The 21,656-nt window shown below is 38.7% G+C and overlaps 1 protein-coding gene across 7 annotated transcripts in view; it reads left to right on the top strand.

Annotated features, from left to right (window-relative positions):
- Positions 1-21,234, top strand: part of ltbp1 (latent transforming growth factor beta binding protein 1) — a 318,864-nt gene extending 297,630 nt beyond the window's left edge. For all 7 annotated transcript variants that reach the window (XM_062058983.1, XM_062058978.1, XM_062058981.1 and 4 more), the window contains 3 exons: positions 2,220-2,381; positions 6,928-7,077; positions 16,537-21,234. In XM_062058983.1, the coding sequence (XP_061914967.1) occupies positions 2,220-2,381; positions 6,928-7,077; positions 16,537-16,721 (497 nt within the window). In that variant the 3' untranslated portion in view covers positions 16,722-21,234. The remainder of the gene's footprint in view (positions 1-2,219; positions 2,382-6,927; positions 7,078-16,536) is intronic.
- The last annotated feature ends 422 nt before the right edge of the window (positions 21,235-21,656 follow it).

Raw genomic sequence — 21,656 nt, 5'->3', positions numbered from 1 at the left:
CACCTCAGTCACTAGACCAAGCTTAACAGAAAAACATGAAACATCTATTCAAGATGAGCATAAACTCCCTAATGTTTGATGACTAATAGGAGTTGGTTGAAGATGTCGGACATTGTTCTACTTCTACTACGGATTAGTGATGTAAATCTCCTCGTGATGGATGATTGAATTCGCATCTCTATACATGGGTTACGATGCTATTCAAAAATGATTTATTTATAAAACAGATTACTTGATGCGATTTGATTCAGTTGTATGAACGATTCAATAAGATTTGATCAGTGTATGAACGATTTGATTTTGTGGTTAACATTTGTTGATAGACACATTCTTTTTCACACCACAAGAGAACATAAGCATCTTTGTGTGCGTTCACTCTTAGAGGATAAATAATTATGACCTTGGCAACAAGCACTCAGATTAGCTCTGTCCAAGCTAAATTTGTGAGCATTAACTGATGAAAACTACTCGGATGAGAGGCCAAACGTCTTCGAAGACAACTGACCAGTTGAATGAGAATATTAATAACCTGATGGATGAGAACACCCATAAGCACATTCATTTTCAAATATTAAAAAAAGCATATATTCTATAAAAGTGAAATGCTTCCAGTATTTTAAAATTATTAAAGCGCAAAATGTATCCCCAATTATGTTTTATAAGGTATCAATCAATCAATCCATCAAAGTTTACTTTGAGACACTTGTGATTTAGGGCTATATAAATAAACAATGATTGATTGATTGATACTTATGTAGTCCTTAATTACAAATGTCTCAAAGGGCTGTACAAGCCACAACAAAATCCTCGACTCAGATCCCACATCAGGGCAAGGAAAAACTCAACCCAATGGGAACAACGAGAAACCTTGGAAGGAACCGCAGATGTGGGGATCCCCCCACTGGGTGACATGTGCAATGGTTGCCGAGTGGATACGGTTAATAATGTGTGAAGTAAAAAGGCAAACACATGTCAAATATATTTCTTTCCACTAGTCAAGTCAGTGTTGACACAGACGCCTGCTGGTTCGAGCCATGGCTTTACTGGGTGGTGAGATTTCCGGGACAAGTATGGGAAGTGACATGTGTTGTGGAGTTGAAAGGGGAAAGTAAAGTTGCCGGAAAAGAGAGCGAGACACGGAGATTGAGCCCTCTGTACAGGAATGCTGCATTTTGTGAAATAAAGAAATACAAACTCGGAATCTTTCTTAGCCGCCATTCGTTGGGATGTTACAATATTGACGGACGGCACAGCACGGAGACGGTCTGTGGTGTTGACGTTACGTATTTTGCGGGTAATTTTTTGACAGGCAGCCGTGACTCTCACGTTGTTTTAAAGATAAACTGTCAACTGATTGCTCGTCTCGCGCGACACCCGTACACGTATCTACATTTATTCTTGTCTGTAGTTCCATAAGTAACTGTCATGTCTGTGTTGATCATGTTTTTGTTTGGCCATGTGCTGTTTGTTTTTTGGACACTTTCTTAGTTCCTGGTTGTTCACTCCCTTGTTTTTGTTTCCATGGTTACCCATTAGTTTTCACCTGTCATGTCACGCACCTGTTTCACGTTTTGAGTCACGCACCTGTTTTCACTAATCATGTCACTGTTATTTAAAGCCTGTCTTTTTCTGTTGGTCGGCCTGGCGACATTCAGTCTGTTTACCTCTGCGCACTTCATGCCATGTCAAGTAAGTTTTTTCTATTCATGCCACAGTTAGCGACTTTTGTTCATGTCCTTAGTTTTTTGCCCACGTGCAAGTATTTGTTTCATTAATCCAAGTTTGTACTTCCGCTTTGAGCGCGCTTTTTGTTCCTTTGTTAGTGTAAAATAAAAAACGTACTCACATTCACGTCTTGCCCGAGCCAACTTTCCGTTGCATTCTGGGAAAACAAACCCCAAGGACCAAGTCCTGACAGTAACGAAACCAACACGTGACTCTTTTCACGGGCAACTCTGGCTCTCAAGTCGTTTTAAAGACAAAAAACTGATTTATAGTTTGGCACGATAACCGGTTAATGTGTTTACCCTCGATTAACCGTAAGAACCTTATCGATTGAGGGAGCTGTAACTGGGTATCCAGTTGCATCGGCTTATCGTTAACAACCCTACTGCATGTCATGACAGTCGTACCTTTTGTATGAAAAGTATGCATCTCTAATGTCTCCAAAAGTAGATGACAGGAACAATATCTTATACTGTATCTGCTTGCTCTTCTAGGTGATTATGCTTCCATGTGTAACCTTCCTATGAGTGCTGGACGCCATCCTTACGGCCGGGATGCTCTTGTTGCTGGTCCCGTTCATGAATATGAAGTGAGCCCGGACTACTCGCCATCACCTGATCAGCAGTCTGCCTTGTCATTTTATGACAATGAGGAGTGTAAGTACTCTATCTGTCTTATTGTGCCAAACTAGAAAAAGGGCAATGAAGAGACTTATTTTCTGTGTCTTGATCTGATACTGCCACCTAGCATCTTTAATGTACTTAATGCACCAAAGTGGCCTCTATAATGTAGTTGTTATCATATGCACTCTTACTGGGGAAAGTTGAGACAACCTGGTTCAGCTCCAGTTGACACCATACTTGCCAACCCTTCCAATTTTCCCGGAAGACTCCCGAATTTCAGTGCCCCTCCCGAAAATCTCCCGGGGCAACCAATCTCCCGAATTTCTCCCGATTTCCACCCGGACAACAATATTGGGGGCGTGCCTCTACAACCTGTCATCACGTCCGCTTTTCCTCCATACAAACAGCGTGCCGGCCCAGTCACATAATATTTGCGGCTTTTAAACACACATAAGTGAATGCATACATACTTGATCAACAGCCATACAGGTCACACTGAGGGTGTCTGTATAAACAACTTTAACACTGTTACAAATATGCGCCACACTGTGAACCCACACCAAACAAGAATGACAAACACATTTCGGGAGAACATCCGCACCGTAACACAACATAAACACAACAGAACAAATACCCAGAACCCCTTGCAGCACTAACTCTTCCGGGACGCTACAATATACACCCCCCGCTATCACCAAACCCCCCGCCCACATCTCCCGAATTCGGAGGTCTCAAGGTTGACATGAATGGTTGACACCCGACACATGTGGCAATCATATTGTGTAACTTTAAGCAGCTTACTCCATCTCATTCTAATGTTGATTCACTTTCATCATCAATCAATCAATCAATGTTTATTTATACAGCCCTAAATCACAAGTGTCTCAAAGGGCTGTACAAGCCACAACGACATCCTCGGTACAGAGCCCACATACGGGCAAGGAAAAACTCACCCCAGTGGGACGTCGGTGAATGACTATGAGAAACCTTGGAGAGGACCACATATGTGGGTAACCCCCCCCCCCCTCTAGGGGAGACCGAAAGCAACGGATGTCGAGTGGGTCTGACATAACATTGTGAAAGTCCAGTCCACAGTGGATCCAACACATCAGCGGGAGTCCAGTCCACAGCGGGGCCAACAGGAAACCATCCCGAGCGGAGACGGGTCAGCAGCGCAGAGATGTCCCCAACCGATGCACAGGCTAGTGGTCCACCCGGGGTCCCGACTCTGGACAGCCAGCACTTCATCCATGGCCACCGGACCTATGCAACTCCCCCTCGCAAGGGACAGGGGAGAAGAGGAGAGAAGAAAAGAAACGGCAGATCAACTGGTCTAAAAAAGGGGGGGTCTATTTAAAGGCTAGATTATACAAATGAGTTTTAAGATGGGACTTAAATGCTTCTACTGAGGTAGCATCTCTAACTGTTACCGGGAGGGCATTCCAGAGTACTGGAGCCCGAATAGAAAACGCTCTATAGCCCGCAGACTTTTTTTTGGCTCTGGGAATCACTAATATGCAGCCACTTCATGTATCTTTCTCTTTCTGTGCACCATCAATTTTGTCTTTGTGCATACTTTCTGCTGGTCCTTGTCTTTCCACTCTTTCTATGTGGCCAAGTTTGTTACACTTCTTGCAATTCTTATCGCAGTCATTTGCATCACGGGAAGTCTTTCCACATCTGTAGCACTTTTGGTCATGTCTTTTGTTTTCATTCATTGACATTTTGTGGATAGGGCCATCCACAGCCTTTTTCTGTAGCTCCAAAGCATCTTTCGCTGCGGTTTCCGTTGACACAGCTATAGCCATTGTTTTGTCTAATGTGAGATCCTTTTCTGACAGAGGCCTTGTTTGTATGTCTAGACCAGTGGTTCTTAACCTGGGTTCGATCGAACCCTAGGGGTTCGGTGAGTCGGCCTCAGGGGTTCGGCAGAGCCTCCGCAGCGGTCAAGACACACCAGACTCATGAATTGATTAACGTGGACCCCGACTTAATCAAACAAGTTGAAAAACGTATTCAGGTGTTACCATTTAGTGGTCAATTGTACGGAATATGTACTGTACAGTGCAATCTACTAATACAAGTTTCATTCAATCAATCAATCAATCGTGTAAATAAAAACTTCTCTCTATCGGTGTAGCTGTACTGTAAAGTAAAAATTTGAATGACAATAAAAAAAAGTCTAAGTCTCAGTATTATGGATACCCCCAAACAATGTTCCCTCTAATTTTCCATCTGATTTGCAAGTGTGTAATTTGTTGTGAGTTCATGCACTGTGTTGGTTTTGTTCTTTGAACAAGGTGATGTTCATGCACGGTTCATTTTGTGCACTAGTAAAAAAAACATAACTTTGTCTTGAATTTGAAAAAAAAAAAAAAAAAAATTTATTTTTCACTAAAGAAGGGTTCGGTGAATGTGCATATGAAACTGGTGGGGTTCGGTACCTCCAACAAGGTTAAGAACCACTGGTCTAGACAGTGCATGCCACATACTAGTCTGTCACGTATTGCATCAGAAAGTCCCGTTCCAAATTCACAAAATTCAGACGGCTTGCGCAGTTCAGCCAGATAATCAGAAATGCTTTCATCTTTAGTTTGAAAACAAAACCTCTTTACTATTACAAGGGGCTCAGGTGCTCTTTTAATGTCCTTACAATTGTTAAAAATGACCGTGTTGCAGGCTTTTCAGGGGCTAATACATTCTTTAAAAGGTGGTCACAGGTGGAGAAAATCCTCAGTGCTGAGCTCTGTAGAACTTGCACCTGGCTCGCTGACAACAAGCTATCCATACACTTGGGTAAAACAGAATCCATCCAGTTTGGGTCCCACATCAAACTTAAGAGAGTCAATGACTTCAACATAAAAGTAGGTGACAGTGTCATCACCAGGAAAGATGAGGTCACCTACCTAGGTTCCATTCTAGAGGCTAACCTTTCCTGTGACAAAATGGCAACCAAGGTAATCAAAAAGGTTAACCAACGAACGAGATTTCTCTACAGAATTTCCTCTCTGGTCAACAAAAGCACCTTGAGGATTCTGGCGGGAACTCTCGTTCAACCCTTTTTTGATTATGCATGCACCTCCTGGTACCCTAGCACCTCCAAAACCCTCAAATCTAAACTCCAAACATCTCAGAACAAGCTAGTCAGGTTACTTCTAGACCTCCACCCCAGATCCCACCTCACTCCTACCCACTTCTCTAAAGTGGGCTGGCTCAAGGTGGAGGACAGAGTTAAACAACTTGCACTGAGCCTAGTCTATAAAATCCGCTACACCTCCCTGATACCGAAGTACATGTCAAACTACTTCCTTAACGTAAATGACCGCCATAACCACAACACCAGGGGGTGCTCCACTAACCACGTTAAACCCAGATTCCGAACTAACAAAGGTCTTAACTCATTCTCTTTCTATGCCACATCAATGTGGAATGCGCTCCCAACAGGTATAAAAGAAAGGGCATCTCTATCCTCCTTCAAAACCGCAATAAAAGTTCACCTCCAGGCAGCTACAACCCTAAACTAACACCCTCCCCGGATTGCTAATAATCAAATGTAAACAATCAAATGCAGATTCTTTTTCTTATGCCTTCTGATCTCTCTCTCTCTCTCTCTCTCTCTCTCTCTCTCTCTCTCTCTCTCTCTCTCTCTCTCTCTCTCTCTCTCTCTCTCTCTCTCTCTCTCTCTCTCTCTCTCTTCTCTCTCTCTCTCTCTCTCTCTCTCTCTCTCTCTCTCTCTCTCTCTCTCTCTCTCTCTCTCTCTCTCTCTCTCTCTCTCTCTCTCTCTCTCTCTCTCTGTCCACTACTTGATGTCCATTCCACACCCCTGATTGTAAATAATGTAAATAATTCAATGTGATTATCTTGTGTGATGACTGTATTATGATGATAGTATATATGATAGTATATATCTGTATCATGAATCAATTTAAGTGGACCCCGACTTAAACAAGTTGAAAAACTTATTCGGGTGTTACCATTTAGTGGTCAATTGTACGGAATATGTACTTCACTGTGCAACCTACTAATAAAAGTCTCAATCAATCAATCAATCAATGGTATGTTTTAGTGTGGGAACTGTCTTATCACAAACCTCATTGGCAACGAAATACAATTCAACTTGTTCAATATGAGACTCCCAATCTTCATCTTCATCTTCAAACGACACAGTGCCGTAGTTTGCCTCGCCTCCGGCTCCGCCGTCACCTGTGACCGCCCGTGCAGTCGTGGGCTCTCATTTGCGGGCCAATCCCATCCTCATTGCCACTTGGTTGCATTCTTACAATTTCTCAAAATGAAAACAGACTCCGACTTAGCTTCAGCACAGTTTGTTTACTATAGAGCGCGGCCATATTGAACAAAGTGGCATTTACTTATCACACAGCACACAGTCCTCCACAGACAGTAGATGGTATTACTCCGCAAGGAAAAATAGGTACACCATATTGTACATCATATTGATTACCATAGTGAAATTTTCACAGTGTCTCCCTATATTTGTAGCAGGGATCTATAAAACTATATAAAACATTGATTAGTCGAGAAAAGTATTGAACTTCAGTGTCATTTGTTCACGCCACAGATCCATACAAGCCATTTGAAGGTTTGAGAGCAGAGGAGTGTGGGATACTGAACGGCTGTGAGAACGGTCGCTGTGTTCGAGTCCAGGAGGGTTACACCTGTGACTGCTTTGATGGCTACACACTGGACCTGTCCCATATGGCCTGCATCGGTAAGAAACTGTCTAACACGTTGTCACATTACAGTGGAACCTGTTGAAGTCAGTCCTGCTTGTGTTGACAACCTGTTTATGTTGTTTTTTATAACTAATACTAGAGGAGTCCATCTTGGATATGATATTGAATATCAATCCAATATGATCAACTAAAAACAAGTGCGGGATTATATATGCTTGCATGTAAAATGTATGATATAATCTCCAAAACAAGCAGTCCTGTGCGTGATTACTGTTCCAAAGCTGGACGGCCAGTCAATATCTAAATGTCCTCCATTAAACACACGAGGCTGGTCTTTTCTTGTATTTTAGTCAAGTCATTTACAAAAAGGTAAACATGGTAGGCTACAGGCTACTAGGAGCTAGCAGCTACACAACAGTTAAGCACACAATAGCACATAAGCTAGACATAATGTAGGTGTCCTTAATTCATACTTGCCAACCTTGAGACCTCCGATTCCGGGGGGTGGGGTGGGGCGGGGGCGTGGTTGGGGGCAGGGGGCGTGGTTAAGAGGGGAGGAGTATATTTACAGCTAGAATTCACCAACTCGAGTATTTCATATATATATATATATATGTATATATATGTATGTATGTATGTATGTATGTATGTATGTATGTATGTATGTATATGTACATATATACATATACATATACATATGTATTCATGTATATATATGTGTGTGTATATATATATATATATACATATATATATGTATATGTGTATATATATATATATTTATGTATACATATATATTTGTGTATATATATATCACGGGTGGGGGTAGGGATGATGTTTGATAAGGAATTATCGAGTTCGAGCCTATTATCGAATCCTCTTATCGAACCGATTCCTTATCGAGTCCAGATAGGTTGTTGTATATGGAAAAAAACACACAATATTTGGTTTAACAAAAGCTCACTTTTATTATATAATAAAAAAATAAAATCTATTAAATAAATAAATATTGACTGTTACCCACCTAAAAAAATAAAATAAAATAAATAAATGATAAATGGGTTATACTTGTATAGCGCTTTTCTACCTTCAAGGTACTCAAAGCGCTTTGACAGTATTTCCACATTTACCCATTCACACACACATTCACACACTGATGGCGGGAGCCGCCATGCAAGGCGCTACCAGCAGCCATCAGAGGCAAAGGGTGAAGTGTCTTGCCCACGGACACAACGGACGTGACTAGGAAGGTAGAAGGTGGGAATTGAACCTCAGTAACCAGCAACACTCCGATTGCTGGTACAGCCACTCTACCAACTTCACCACGCCGTCCCTAAATAAATATTGACTGTTGTTACCCAAAGTATATTAAGTGGGATTTTTCAGAGAAACAAATATATACAGTAACACAAAAACAACCTGTCTCTGTGATCACTATAGGTGTATAAATAATAATATAGTGTTAAATAAAATCAGTCCCTTTGGCACAAAACTGAAAATGATACAGCTCTCCAAAAAGTGCACTTCTGCTGCTATTTGACATAACTGTTTGTTATGATGTTTTGACATTTTTGCACTTTATTTCTTTATTGAAAGAACATTCTATGAAGAGAAAAGTTATTTGCAAATGTGGTTACAATGCTAATAAATGAAAAGTTAAAGCTAAAAAAAGAAATACACTTTATTGAGTTAACATTATTTCTTTATGGGGGAAAAATGTTATGAGCTAGAGAATATAACAACTACACTACCCAGCATGCAACGGGAGTTACGAGCATGCGCGGTAGCCCCGAAAAGTGTTGCATGTTGCCACGCTGTGAAAGTAAACGTCAAGAACTCAGCCAACACGCCTCGTCTGCATTATTTATAATTAGACAGACAACACATCTACAGTGTGATTTTGTTTTGTTTACAAGGAAAGAAAAACAAAAGTTAAAAAAGGGAGATATGTTGTATATATATGTATGTGCTGCGGTTGTTTTAAGAACGTTGCGACAGCTGCCGTAAAGGAGGTGCGTTGCTAGCCTGGTTGCTATGTTTCCGGTTGGTCGTAAAAGTGTTCGTCATGTGTTTTACCCTGCTAAAATCTCTCAGTAAAGTTATTCGATGGATTATAGCTTTTGTTTTGAACTTTATACACCTTGGAGCGCTTTTTCCCGTCCATTGTTTTCCTGCTTTCGCTATCTGCGCCTAATGACTGAGCTACGTGACGTCATTTATTGTGATGTCCCACGGAGCATTTCTGGTCGGGACGGGATTCGAATAAAGAATCAACTCTTTTCCTTTACTATAGTGGTCTCGATAACGGGTACCGGTTCTCAAAAAGGGATTCGAGTCCGAGGACTCGGTTCTTTTCTTATCAAATAACCGGGAAAACCGGTTTCGAGTATCATCCCTAGGTGGGGGAAAAAATCGATTCGAATTTGAATCGCGATTTTGACGTTGTGCGATTCAGAATCGATTCTCATTTTTAAAAAATCGATTTTTTTTTTTAAATTTATTTTATTTTATTTTTTATTAATCAATCCAACAAAACAATACACAGCAATACCATAACAATGCAATCCCTCATTGACATTTTCATTACACATTAAAATAAAAAACAACAATAGTGTCACAGTGGCTTACACTTGCATCGCATCTCATAAACTTGACAACACACTGTGTCCAATATTTTCACAAAGATAAAATAAGTCATATTTTTGGTTCATTTAATAGTTAAAACAAATGTACATCATTGCAAACAGTTGATAAAACATTGTCCTTTACAATTATAAAAGCTTTTTACAAAAATCTACTACTCTGCTTGCATGTCAGCAGACTGGGGTAGATCCTGCTGAAATCTATGTATTGAATGAATAGACAATCCTTTTGAATCTTGGCAAAAATCTTACCCACACGATTATCAAATGTAATAGGAAAATTAATTCATACTGACCAAACTGGCTTCATGGAAGGTCGACAATCTTCAGACAATACAAGGAAATTGTTTAATGTTATTTACTATGCTAGAAGTCTCCCTTATCCCACAGCAGCATATACTGTTGATGCGGAGAAGGCATTCCACCGCATAAACTGGTCATTTATGTTTTGCACATTACGTAAATTTGGATTTGGAGATAATTTTATACAATGGATTAAGATGCTTTATACAAGGCCCATGGCATCAGTCAAAACCAATAATCATATTTCAGAACCTTTTTTGATAAAAAGAGGAGTAAAACAGGGATGTCCTGCATCTGGATTATTATTTAATTTGGTTATTGAACCCTTAGCTGCAAAAATAAGAAGTGAAAATAATATTCATGGTATAAATATTGGCTCTCAGTATAATAAGCTATCGATGTATTGTGACATAATTTTTTTACCTGTCACATGTTAACTCCTGTCTTCTTTATATCAATAATGTCGTCACTGAATATGGCTGTTTATCAGGGTATAAAGTTAATTGGGACAAATGTGACATATTACCACTTAATAAACACTGCAAGAAATTACAATTTCAGAACTCAAAAATTAAATTGTATTGCATTATTATGGTATTGTTGTGTATTGTTTTCAAAAAAAAAAAAAAAAAAAAGTTTTTGAATCGAGAATCGTTTTGAATTGAAAAAAAATCGATTTTGAATTGAATCGTGGGACACCCAAAGATTCCCAATCCTAATATATATATATATATATATATATATATATATATATATATATATATATATATATATATATATATATATATATATATATATATATATATATATATATATATATATATATATATATTTTATTATACATATAAATAAAAGAAATACTTGAATTTCTGTGTTCCGGAGGCTATCCAGTAGATGGCAGTATTGTCCTGTTTAAGAGTGTCACAACATTGCTGTTTACGGCAGACGAACTGCTTTACGGTAGACGAAAACGTGACTGCTGTTGTTGTGTGTTGTTACCGTGCTGGGAGGGCGTTAATGAAACTGCCTAACAATAAACTCACATAAGAAACCAAGAACTTGCCCTCGATCATTCTACAGTTATAACGTGATTGGGCAGGCATGCTGTTTATATTGTGGGAAAGCGGACGTGAAAACAGACTGTCGCCGCTGTCCCCACTCAGGTCCGCATTGAGCTGGAGGGGGCGTGGCCTCCAGCTCCGGCTGAATTCCGGGAGTTTATCGGGAGAAAATTTCTTCCGGGAGGTTATCGGGAGAGACGCTGAATTCTGGGAGTCTCCCGGTAAAACCGGGAGGGTTGGCAAGTATGCCTTAATTGAACAATATTGCAGTCTAAAAGAGAACATAATACTTAATAGTATCAAATAATTATAGTTGCATATTACTTACACATGCAAAGTCTCCAAGGTCCAAGGGTATCAGAAAGTATCCTTCAACAAGCGTGTTCATCTTACTGTGTCCTGAGCTTAACTTCATGAATTATTGTGCCCACAAGGTGTCATAAAAAACAATTCCCACTCCACTTCAACTTACAGACAGCATAAGTTAATGATTATTTGCACACAAAAAAAAGTTTCTCAGTTTGAACATTAAATATCTTGTCTTTGCAGTCTATTAAGTTGAATAGAAGTTGAAAAGGATTTGCAAATCATTGTATTCGGTTTTTATTTAACGTGCCAACTTCACTGGTTTTGGGTTTTGTATGATCTTAAAAGCTATGAAAATATTTTATGAAGTTTGGCAAGTTACTTAGTGCTGCTTTAAATAGGAATATACATACATTTTTGATTTTGAAATCACTACACTAATTCAGTTGCTTTATTATTATTTCTTACAGCTGTGTGCTGTCTCGTAGTGATCTGTGATTACGTTTACACAGCTGCTTTTACACCTAATGGGTGAGCGCAATGATATAATAAAAATGTCATACCAAATTGTACAGGGAAGTTTGCCAAACATAAAAATACGGTACAAACTGCGATAAAGCCATATTTTCGAGGGTAATCGCCGAAATGCTGTTATATGGATGTGCTTGAACAGACACACACATACGCAAATACACACATTACACCACTTTTTTTGCCACACAGCACAGTGTTGATTGTGATGTAAAAACAATCATTTGTATGAAAATAACACTTCAGTTTGCATGGATTAAAGCACTCTATAACAGATTGAACAACACATAACTTCAGCAACTTCAACCCCGCCCCCACATCAGACCCTGACGACGATGCAATATGAAGTATAAACGATAAAACATTGAATTATAAGAATATGTGAAAGTTCGACTTCTACCTTGTTTACTTCCCTGACGACATCCTTAAAGCTTTGTAATCAGTCAGAAATATCGAGCAGCGAAGACGCGCAAACATGGGAAAGTGTGGAGACAGTGTTTGCATATCACCCATCATGCACTTTAATGAATTAATATATTTGTCATTTTAAATTATAATTAGTGCTTGAACATGTTTTATAATGTCCGTAAAGTTCAATGAGCAGGAAGTGTGTTATGTGCGACCGTGTGTTGACATTATTTGTTGCTTATAGGTGATTAACACCATTAAATGAGGAAAGTTGTTTGGATTGGGTCATATAAATTGACTTCTGACTTCTAAATAAAACTGATGATCACTGTCCATCGTTTCTAACGTCACCCACAAGAGGGCAGCAAGATCACTCCCAATTGATTCACAGGGAACTAAATTTAGGCAAAACTTGTGATGTCTCGCGGGCCGCACTGAAGACTATGGGCTGCACTTGGCCCGCGGGCAGTAGTTTGGACACCCCTGTCTTAAAACATGTTGTATATAAACATTCACATGTTTACATGCATTTATATATGTGAATGTGAGTGTGAATGTTGTCTGTCTATCTGTGTTGGCCCTGCGATGAGGTGGCGACTTGTCCAGAGTGTACCCCGCCTTCCGCCCGATTGTAGCTGGGATAGGCTCCAGCGCCCCCCGCGACCCCGAAGGGAATAAGCGGTAGAAAATGGATGGATGGATATATATTTATTTAACATGTATTTACCCAGGCCAAGACAAATAAGAACATGTTTTCTTTTACAATGCTGACCTATCAAAGAGGCAGCATTTACATGTTAGAGATGTTGAAGTGTGATGCTAATCTCACATTGTCTCTCATTTACCGACAAAAAGTTGTGCTATAGATCGCTCTCAACAGTTCACAAATGTTCTTAATGTTGGAACATAAATGAAGGTTTAATATGGACTAACACATTTCAAGCAGAAAAACAAACACGTAAAATGTCTGCAACTCGTGGACAACAGTGCAGACAGCGGACGATAAGGAAGCCTCTGGTGGAGTTTCTTTCTGTAATTATAGTTGATTAGTACTATCATTAGTTCTGATTCAATAAAACTACACTGTGCTTTCACTGCCATTTAGTGGCTACGTTGAAGTCTTTGTGGTATAAAACAAGTAAAACATCAATACGGTATTTATTTGGTTTGAAATCCTGAGCTCTTTTAGGTTTATGTTACAAAACCCAAAACCAGTGAAGTTGACAAGTTGTGTAAATCGTAAATAAAAACAGAATACAATGATATTCAACTTATATTCAATTGAATATACTGCAAAGACAAGATATTTAATTTCCGGACTAAGAAACTTAATTTTTTTGCAAATAATCATTAACTTAGAATTTAATGGCAGCAACACATTGCAAACAAGTTGGCACAGGGGCATGTTCACCACTGTGTTACATGGCCTTTCCTTTTAACAACACTCAGTAAATGTTTGGGAACTGAGTAGAACAATTTTTGAAGTTTTTCAGGTGGAATTCTTTCCCATTCTTGCTTGATGTACAGCTTAAAGGCCTACTGAAACCCACTACTACCGACCACGCAGTCTGATAGTTTATATATCAATGATGAAATCTTAACATTATAACACATGCCAATACGGCCGGGTTAACTTATAAAGTGACATTTTAAATTTGCCGCTAAACTTCCGGTTCGAAACGCCTCTGAGGATGACGTATGCGCGTGACGTAGCCCGACGAACACGGGTATGCCTTCCACATTGAAGCCGGTACGAAAAAGCTCTGTTTTCATTTCATAATTCCACAGTATTCTGGACATCTGTGTTCGTGAATCTGTTTCAATCATGTTCATTGCATTATGGAGAAGGAAGCCAAGCAAGCAAAGAAGAAAGTTGTCGGTGCGAAATGGACGTATTTTTCGAACGTAGTCAGCCACAACAGTACACAGCCGGCGCTTCTTTGTTTACATTCCCGAAAGATGCAGTCAAGATGGAAGAACTCGGATAACAGAGACTCTAACCAGGAGGACTTTTGATTTGGATACACAGACGCCTGTAGAGAACTGGGACAACACAGACTCTTACCAGGATTACTTTGATTTGGATGACAAAGACGCAGACGTGCTACTGTGAGTATGCAGCTTTGGCTTTTTTTTGCGTATGTACGTAACTTTTTTAAAATATATAAGCTTTATGAACCTTGGGTTAGGTGAACGGTCTTTTGGGCTGAGTGATTGTGTGTGTTGATCATGTGTTTGAATTGTATTGGCGTGTTCTATGGAGCTAGGAGCTAGCAGAGGAGCTAGGAGCTAGCATAACACGTACCGTACCGTAAGTGCGCGTCACGTACGTAACTTTTTAAAAATATATAAGCTTTATGAACCTTGGGTTAGGTGAACGGTCTTTTGGGCTGAGTGATTGTGTGTGTTGATCGGGTGTTTGAATTGTATTGGCGTGTTCTATGGAGCTAGGAGCTAGCAGAGGAGCTAGGAGCTAGCATAACAAACACGCAGGTGTTATTATGCAGGATTAATTTGTGGCATATTAAATATAAGCCTGGTTGTGTTGTGGCTAATAGAGTATATATATGTCTTGTGTTTATTTACTGTTGTAGTCATTCCCAGCTGAATATCAGGTACCGTGAGTATGCAGCCTTGGCTGCTAAACATTCGATAACTTGACCGTATGTGCGCGTCACGTACGTAACTTTTTAAAAATATATAAGCTTTATGAACCTTGGGTTAGGTAAACGGTCTTTTGGGCTGAGTGATTGTGTGTGTTGATCAGGTGTTTGAATTGTATTGGCGTGTTCTATGGAGCTAGGAGCTAGCAGAGGAGCTAGGAGCTAGCATAACAAACACGCAGGTGTTTTTATGCAGGATTAATTTGTGGCATATTAAATATAAGCCTGGTTGTGTTGTGGCTAATAGAGTATATATATGTCTTGTGTTTATTTACTGTTGTAGTCATTCCCAGCTGAATATCAGGTCACCCCCGGCTCTCACAGCATCTTCCCTATCTGAATAGCTTCAACTCCCCACTAGTCCTTCACTTGCACTTTACTCATCCACAAATCTTTCATCCTCGCTCAAATTAATGGGGAAATTGTCGCTTTCTCGGTCCGAATCTCTCTCACTTCATGCGGCCATCATTGTAAACAATAGGGAACTTTGCGTATATGTTCAACTGACTACGTCACGCTACTTCCGGTAGGTGCAAGCCTTTTTTTTATCAGATACCAAAAGTTGCAATCTTTATCGTCGTTGTTCTATACTAAATCCTTTCAGCAAAAATATGGCAATATCGCGAAATGATCAAGTATGACACATAGAATAGATCTGCTATCCCCGTTTAAATAAAAAAAATTCATTTCAGTAGGCCTTTAAGTTGTTCAACAGTCCAGGGGTCTCCGTTGTGGTATTTTAGGCTTCATAATGCACCACACATTTTCAATGGGAGACAGGTCTGGACCACAGGCAGGCCAGTCTAGTACCCGCACTCTTTTATTATGAAGCCACGCTGTTGTAACACGTGCAGAATGTGGCTTGGCATTGTCTTGCTGAAATAAGCAGGGGCGTCAATGAAAAAGACATTGCTTGGATGGCAACATATGTTGCTCCAAAACCTGTATGTACCTTTCAGCATTAATGGTGCCTTCACAGATGTGTAAGTTACCCATGTCTTGGGCACTAATACACCCCCATACCATCACAGATGCTGGATTTTTAACTTTGCGCCTAGAACAATCCGGATGGTTCTTCTCCTCTTTGTTCCGGAGGACACAACATCCACAGTTTCCAAAAACAATTTGAAATGTCTCATCTTAGATAAGCTCTGGCCCAGCGAAGCCGGCGGCGTTTCTGGGTGTTGTTGATAAATGGCTTTCGTAGAGTTTTAACCTGCACTTACAGATGTAGCGACCGACTGTGGTTACTGACAGTGGTTTTCTGAAGTCTTCCTGAGCCCATGTGGTGATATCCTTTACACACTGATGTCGCTTTTTGATGCAGTACCGCCTGAGGGATCGAAGGTCCGTAATATCATCGCTTACGTGCAGTGATTTTATTTATGAAGGAGTAATACAATTCAATGTAATTACTGGAGAGATAAAATAGTAACTATAACTAAACGACTTTATCCAACACTGCCTTTTCCTTGTCTTTGGACAAAGTCACAAGTCAGTTTTAATGCCAATTGTGTCGTCGACCGCTTATGTTGACGTGCAAGCACTGAAGCGTTGCTCTTTGCTCCTCTGTCTGCCTCCAGATGTGAACGAGTGTTCGGAACTGAACACGCGCATGTCGCTGTGTAAAAACGCAAAGTGCGTCAACACGCTGGGTTCCTACCAGTGTCAGTGCCTCCCCGGCTTCACCGCCTCGGAAAAAGCCAACTACTGCGTGGCGACTGCAACCGGGATCAAGCAAGACCAAAGGTCGACACGCACACAGTGAATGTGGACGGACTTGAGTGGACAACAAGAGACTCTGAGACCCTAAAACGGCGTCATGGCGGACACGAACTAACAAGGCAAAGTTCCAGCATTATGTACACTTTTACCACTTTTATCTTCTGTTTTATTTAATACTTTTATATTATTTTATAATATTGTGTCTGTTTTTCAGTTCACTCAATTCTACTATATTTACCGGTGAGCGATTATTACAAATGGTAATCATGATTAATTGCATGTTTTGTGCAATTAATCAAAATGTAATGATTGATGTAAAAGTAGTACATTTCTCAGTCATTTAAAAACAAAACAAAAGTGCAATAACGTTTGGTTTGCAACACCTAATGTGCTTTTTAACTGCAGTATTCTTTTTACTATTTCAAATATTATGTGTATTTCTAACTTAAAACCTCTTAAGGCCCAAGCTGTTTGTTTACATGCTTTTTTTTTTTTATTTCTCTTTGCTATTTGGGCTTATTGGACCCTAATTAGAATAAAAACTAAGAATCATCTTTTGATATGATGTACTTAGTCCATAAGTAACAAATGTGTACTTCATGTTTAGTGACATGCTAAATTCCAAATTCCATTGTATGTTGTACTCTTCTGACACCACCAGATGGCAGTATAAGTGTCCACATAAGGGCCATAAGACCCCAATTCAGTAGTGTACACAATTTTGGAAATAAGAGCTAAAAGGTGGGGCCAACTAAGCCTTTAAAAGGTTTTAAACAAGAATGGAAGTAAACTAAATAAATAAGCTTAGAGACGTCCCGATACAATATTGATATCATTCTGATATGCACAAAAAAAAAAATCAAGATGATATCGGCTTGCGTATAAAATGTCTGATACATGCAGTCCCGCAGCGTGTTTACTATCTAAATGTCCTCCAATAAGCACAGAAGGTTGGTCTTTTTCTTGTGTTTTAGTCAAGTTGTTTACAAAAAGTAAACATGGTAGGCTATAGGCTACTGTGAGCTAGTGTCTACAAAACAGCTTAGCACACAAGCTAGAGATTCTGTATGTAGTAAGTGTTCTTCATTGAACATCATTGCAGTCTAAAGCCTGTCGGCATCTTTTACTTAGTGTGTCAGGATCTTAACATCATGAATTTTTATGGCCACTGGGAGTCTCATAAAAACGATAACCATTCTACACTTTTTTTAAATGTTGCCAATCGTTCACAATCATTATGGGAGACAAGAACACACTTTTTTTTTTCTTTTTTTATGCATTCTAACAAAAGTCAGCTAATAATGGAGGTAATAGGATTCACTCTACTGTCTAGAAAGCACTCTAAAAACTTCCATTAACGTTTAATGTACACACTGTAAGTATACATGTAATGCAGTAACAGGCACATTCATAATTACATGTAATATTTACCTATTTTGCACATTTTAAGCATACAGGGAGGCGCATTAATTTCACAGACGCATCACAACGTTTTCTTTTTCCTTGAAAACAAATACAACAACTACTACTAATCATGACAGACTTCATGAGAGACAACAAAAACTACTTTGAGACAAATAATGAGCCAGAACCTTATATTTTTTAGCCTGAATATACAGAGGATGTTTTAGAAGCTGAGTGATAAGCAGATCCAGCAAGTAGCACTTTTGCTAAGTGCTAAACAAAAGATACAAACATAATGAAATAATCACTTACTGTACAATGTCTGCTCTCACTGGGATTCATATCTTACCGTTTAAATGAAGAATTATTCATAATCCTCACGCAGGTAAAAAAAAAAGAAAATCTTTTCATTTCTTTCTCGCCATCTAAGTTGAATTTCAAAGTTTATGGCCATGTCTTTCTTCTATACAAGTGAGAGGTTATGATTTACAATCTAAAATTAACTTTTACCAACTCGGAGATGATGCAACAGCTCACTGGCTCAAGATGCCAATATAGCAGCATAAGCTAGTTGTGATCACAGTACAACGAAAATTAGTTTGTCTGCGTTAGCTCTTATAACAGGGTTGTCCAAAGTGCGGCCCGGGGGCCATTTGCGGCCCGCAGGTCATTTTTTAACGGCCCATTTTGAAATACGATTAAAAAGATTAAAAACATAAAAAGTGGTATGAAAGACCAAACAGGTGAAATGTAACAAGAAAATGTTGCAATGTTTACTCTAATAACACAAAGCTGCCATGCAGGCTGTTTCTTTCTTTAAAAAAAGATAATGAATGAAAATCAATGTTATTATGAATTATTTACCTTTCCAAGGCTCCAATTACGTCACATTAAATATTGCACTTTGAGATATTTTTTGGGGAAAATGTTGCATATTTTGTGTTTGCTATATAAAAAATGTAGCTGTCTTTTTTTTTTTTCAAAGAAGGACCTAAAACGAACAACAAAAAACATAAACAAAAATACAACTTACAATTGACGGATAGATCTGAAGTTGATCTCGAGATTATTGTGTTAAAAGTAAACAGTAAAAAAAATTTATAATTTATTTTTTGACACTTTTTATTTGGTTCCCCAATAATTTTTGTGTGATTTGTTTTTAAGTGTCATCGCTCAAAAAATAATAATGAATTAAAATCAATGGTGTTATGAGTTATTGACCTTTTTAAGGCTCCAATTATTATATAATCTCAAATATTCCACTTAAAAATGTTATTGGGTGAAAATATTGCATATTTTGTGTTTTTTCCTTAAAAAAACAAGGTTTTCTTTGACAAAAAGAGCATACGACTTAAATCTTTAAAAACGTTATATTGACAGATAGACCTAATGTTGATCTATGGATTTAAAACTTGAATAATAATAAAAATAATAATACTGAATAATGATACTTTTTTTTTTTTTTTTTTTAACAAAACCCTTTGGGGTCCCTGGGATCAAGCTTGAGTGGAGGCCTAAATGTATATTTTTTATACATATATTGTATTGGTTTTTAAAATAAAAAAATATCAACATGGCCCCCGCCTGCTTTGATTTTTCAGTGTGCGGCCCTCAGTGGAAACATTTTGGACACCCCTGTCTTATAACAACAATATCGTTAATATTTAAGTTAAGTTAAAGTACCCATGATTGTCACACACACACTAGGTGTGGCGAAATTATTCTCTGCATTTGACCCATCACCCTTGATCACGAGTTCAAATCCCGGCCGAGCCATACCAAAGACTATAAAAATGGGACCCATTACCTCCCTGCTTGGCACTCAGCATCAAGGGTTGGAATTGGGGGTTAAATCACCAAAAATAATTCCCGGGCGCGGCCACCGCTGCTGCTCACTGCTCCCAGGTTATGAGATGTAAATAGAGTATTGTTGGCGTGTTTTTTTTAGAGGGCTTTATGGGCGGAATAGTGTACTCCCATTAGATGCATTGTTAGCCACTTCGTACTTGCCGTATCTAATGACTTAAAATGAATTTAAAAAAGAAAAATGTGTGTTCTTGTCTTACATAGGGATTGGGAATGATGGGCAACATTTTTTAAAAGTCCAGTTCCCCTTTAAAGGCAGCATAAGTCCATTCCAGACGGTTAATAATAAATAGGTTAGTGTTTTTCATACCTCCTGTACCGTGTTATCTGTTTGACTAATTTCACAGGATCAAACCTTTTCTATCATTCCACGCTACAAAATAATAAAAGTATGTATGAATATTGCTGATATCGTATCGGATCAATATCGGTATTTGCCAATAGTCAATATCGGTATTGTGACAGAAGTGAAAAAAGAATGTAAAAGTTGTATCGGGACACCCCTACTATTTGACATTGCCTGCCAAAGGCCGTGTAAGTAAATACAGTGCCAGTATTGCCAAAATGGATACTAATACTTTTTTTGTTTATTGACAGTTTTTAAGCTCATTGAATTATTTTGTGCCCTTATGTTTGAATTTGTTGATCATGATTTAAAACCCAGGCCAAATATTTTCTGAAAACAGTACAAAAATTGTCTCAAAAAACGTAATTTAGAACACACGAGGTCCTCAGGTTACGAACAAGTTTTGTTCATCTGACACTTTATAAGTCCAATTTCAGTGTAGGTGGGAACTGATACGAATATGAATACACAGTACACAGAACACATAAAGTACTGTAATAAAAATATGAAATACATAAATGACATGGAAGAGTAATAAAGAACAATTCCTAATCCATCTTGGCTAATGCCATCTTCATGATGGTCTTTATGATGGTCACAACAGTTGAGCTCATTTTCCCTTCTATGGTGATGGCTTTCTTTTTCTTTGGCACACTGCCACCTTATGCTTGGGAGACATATTCAAGTGCCAAAAATGTATAATAATCGATCCTCAGTGTAGCTGTGTGTGTGGATCATGATGAATTTAATGAATTTTCAAGCAAATATTGGGCAACAATATTTTTCAAATAAATCAATGAGAGCGCTTTCCTCAACACGGAAGAAACATTGTAAAAAGAGAACCACCTGTATATAAATAGAACGATGTAACTATATCAACAAGTTTTCCCTTTTGTCACATACGATTGTTTGAACCAAATAAAGTACATCATCCACTTTGTATCCTGGTTGTCTTCATTTGGGTCACTCGCTGAGCTGAAGTCTTTCTCAGTCAACTTTGGGTGAAAGGTCAAAAACCAGCTGTTTGTTTGGAAAGGTTATTAGATTAGCTTGTTTTGTATGGTAGTAATACTTCAGACTCTAAGGACTGTGGTAGTACAGAAATTGTGCTGTGCAGTTAGGGATGTAAAAATGGTAAATAAAAACAGAACACAATGACTTACAAATCCTTTTCAACTTATGTTCAATTGAATAGACTGCAAAGACAACATACTTAATGATCAAACTGAGAAACTTTATTTTTTTTGCAAATAGTCATTAACTTCGAAATTAATGGCAGAAACACATTGCAAAAAAGTTGGCACGGGGGCATTTTTACCACTGTGTTACATGGCCTTTCCTTTTAACTTTTGGGAACTGAGG

This window comes from Entelurus aequoreus, linkage group LG09, assembly GCF_033978785.1.
Source record: "Entelurus aequoreus isolate RoL-2023_Sb linkage group LG09, RoL_Eaeq_v1.1, whole genome shotgun sequence".
Classification (NCBI taxonomy): domain Eukaryota; kingdom Metazoa; phylum Chordata; class Actinopteri; order Syngnathiformes; family Syngnathidae; genus Entelurus; species Entelurus aequoreus.
The sequence above is the reverse complement of the archived record's forward strand: the minus strand, read 5'-3'. Positions and strand labels throughout refer to the sequence as shown.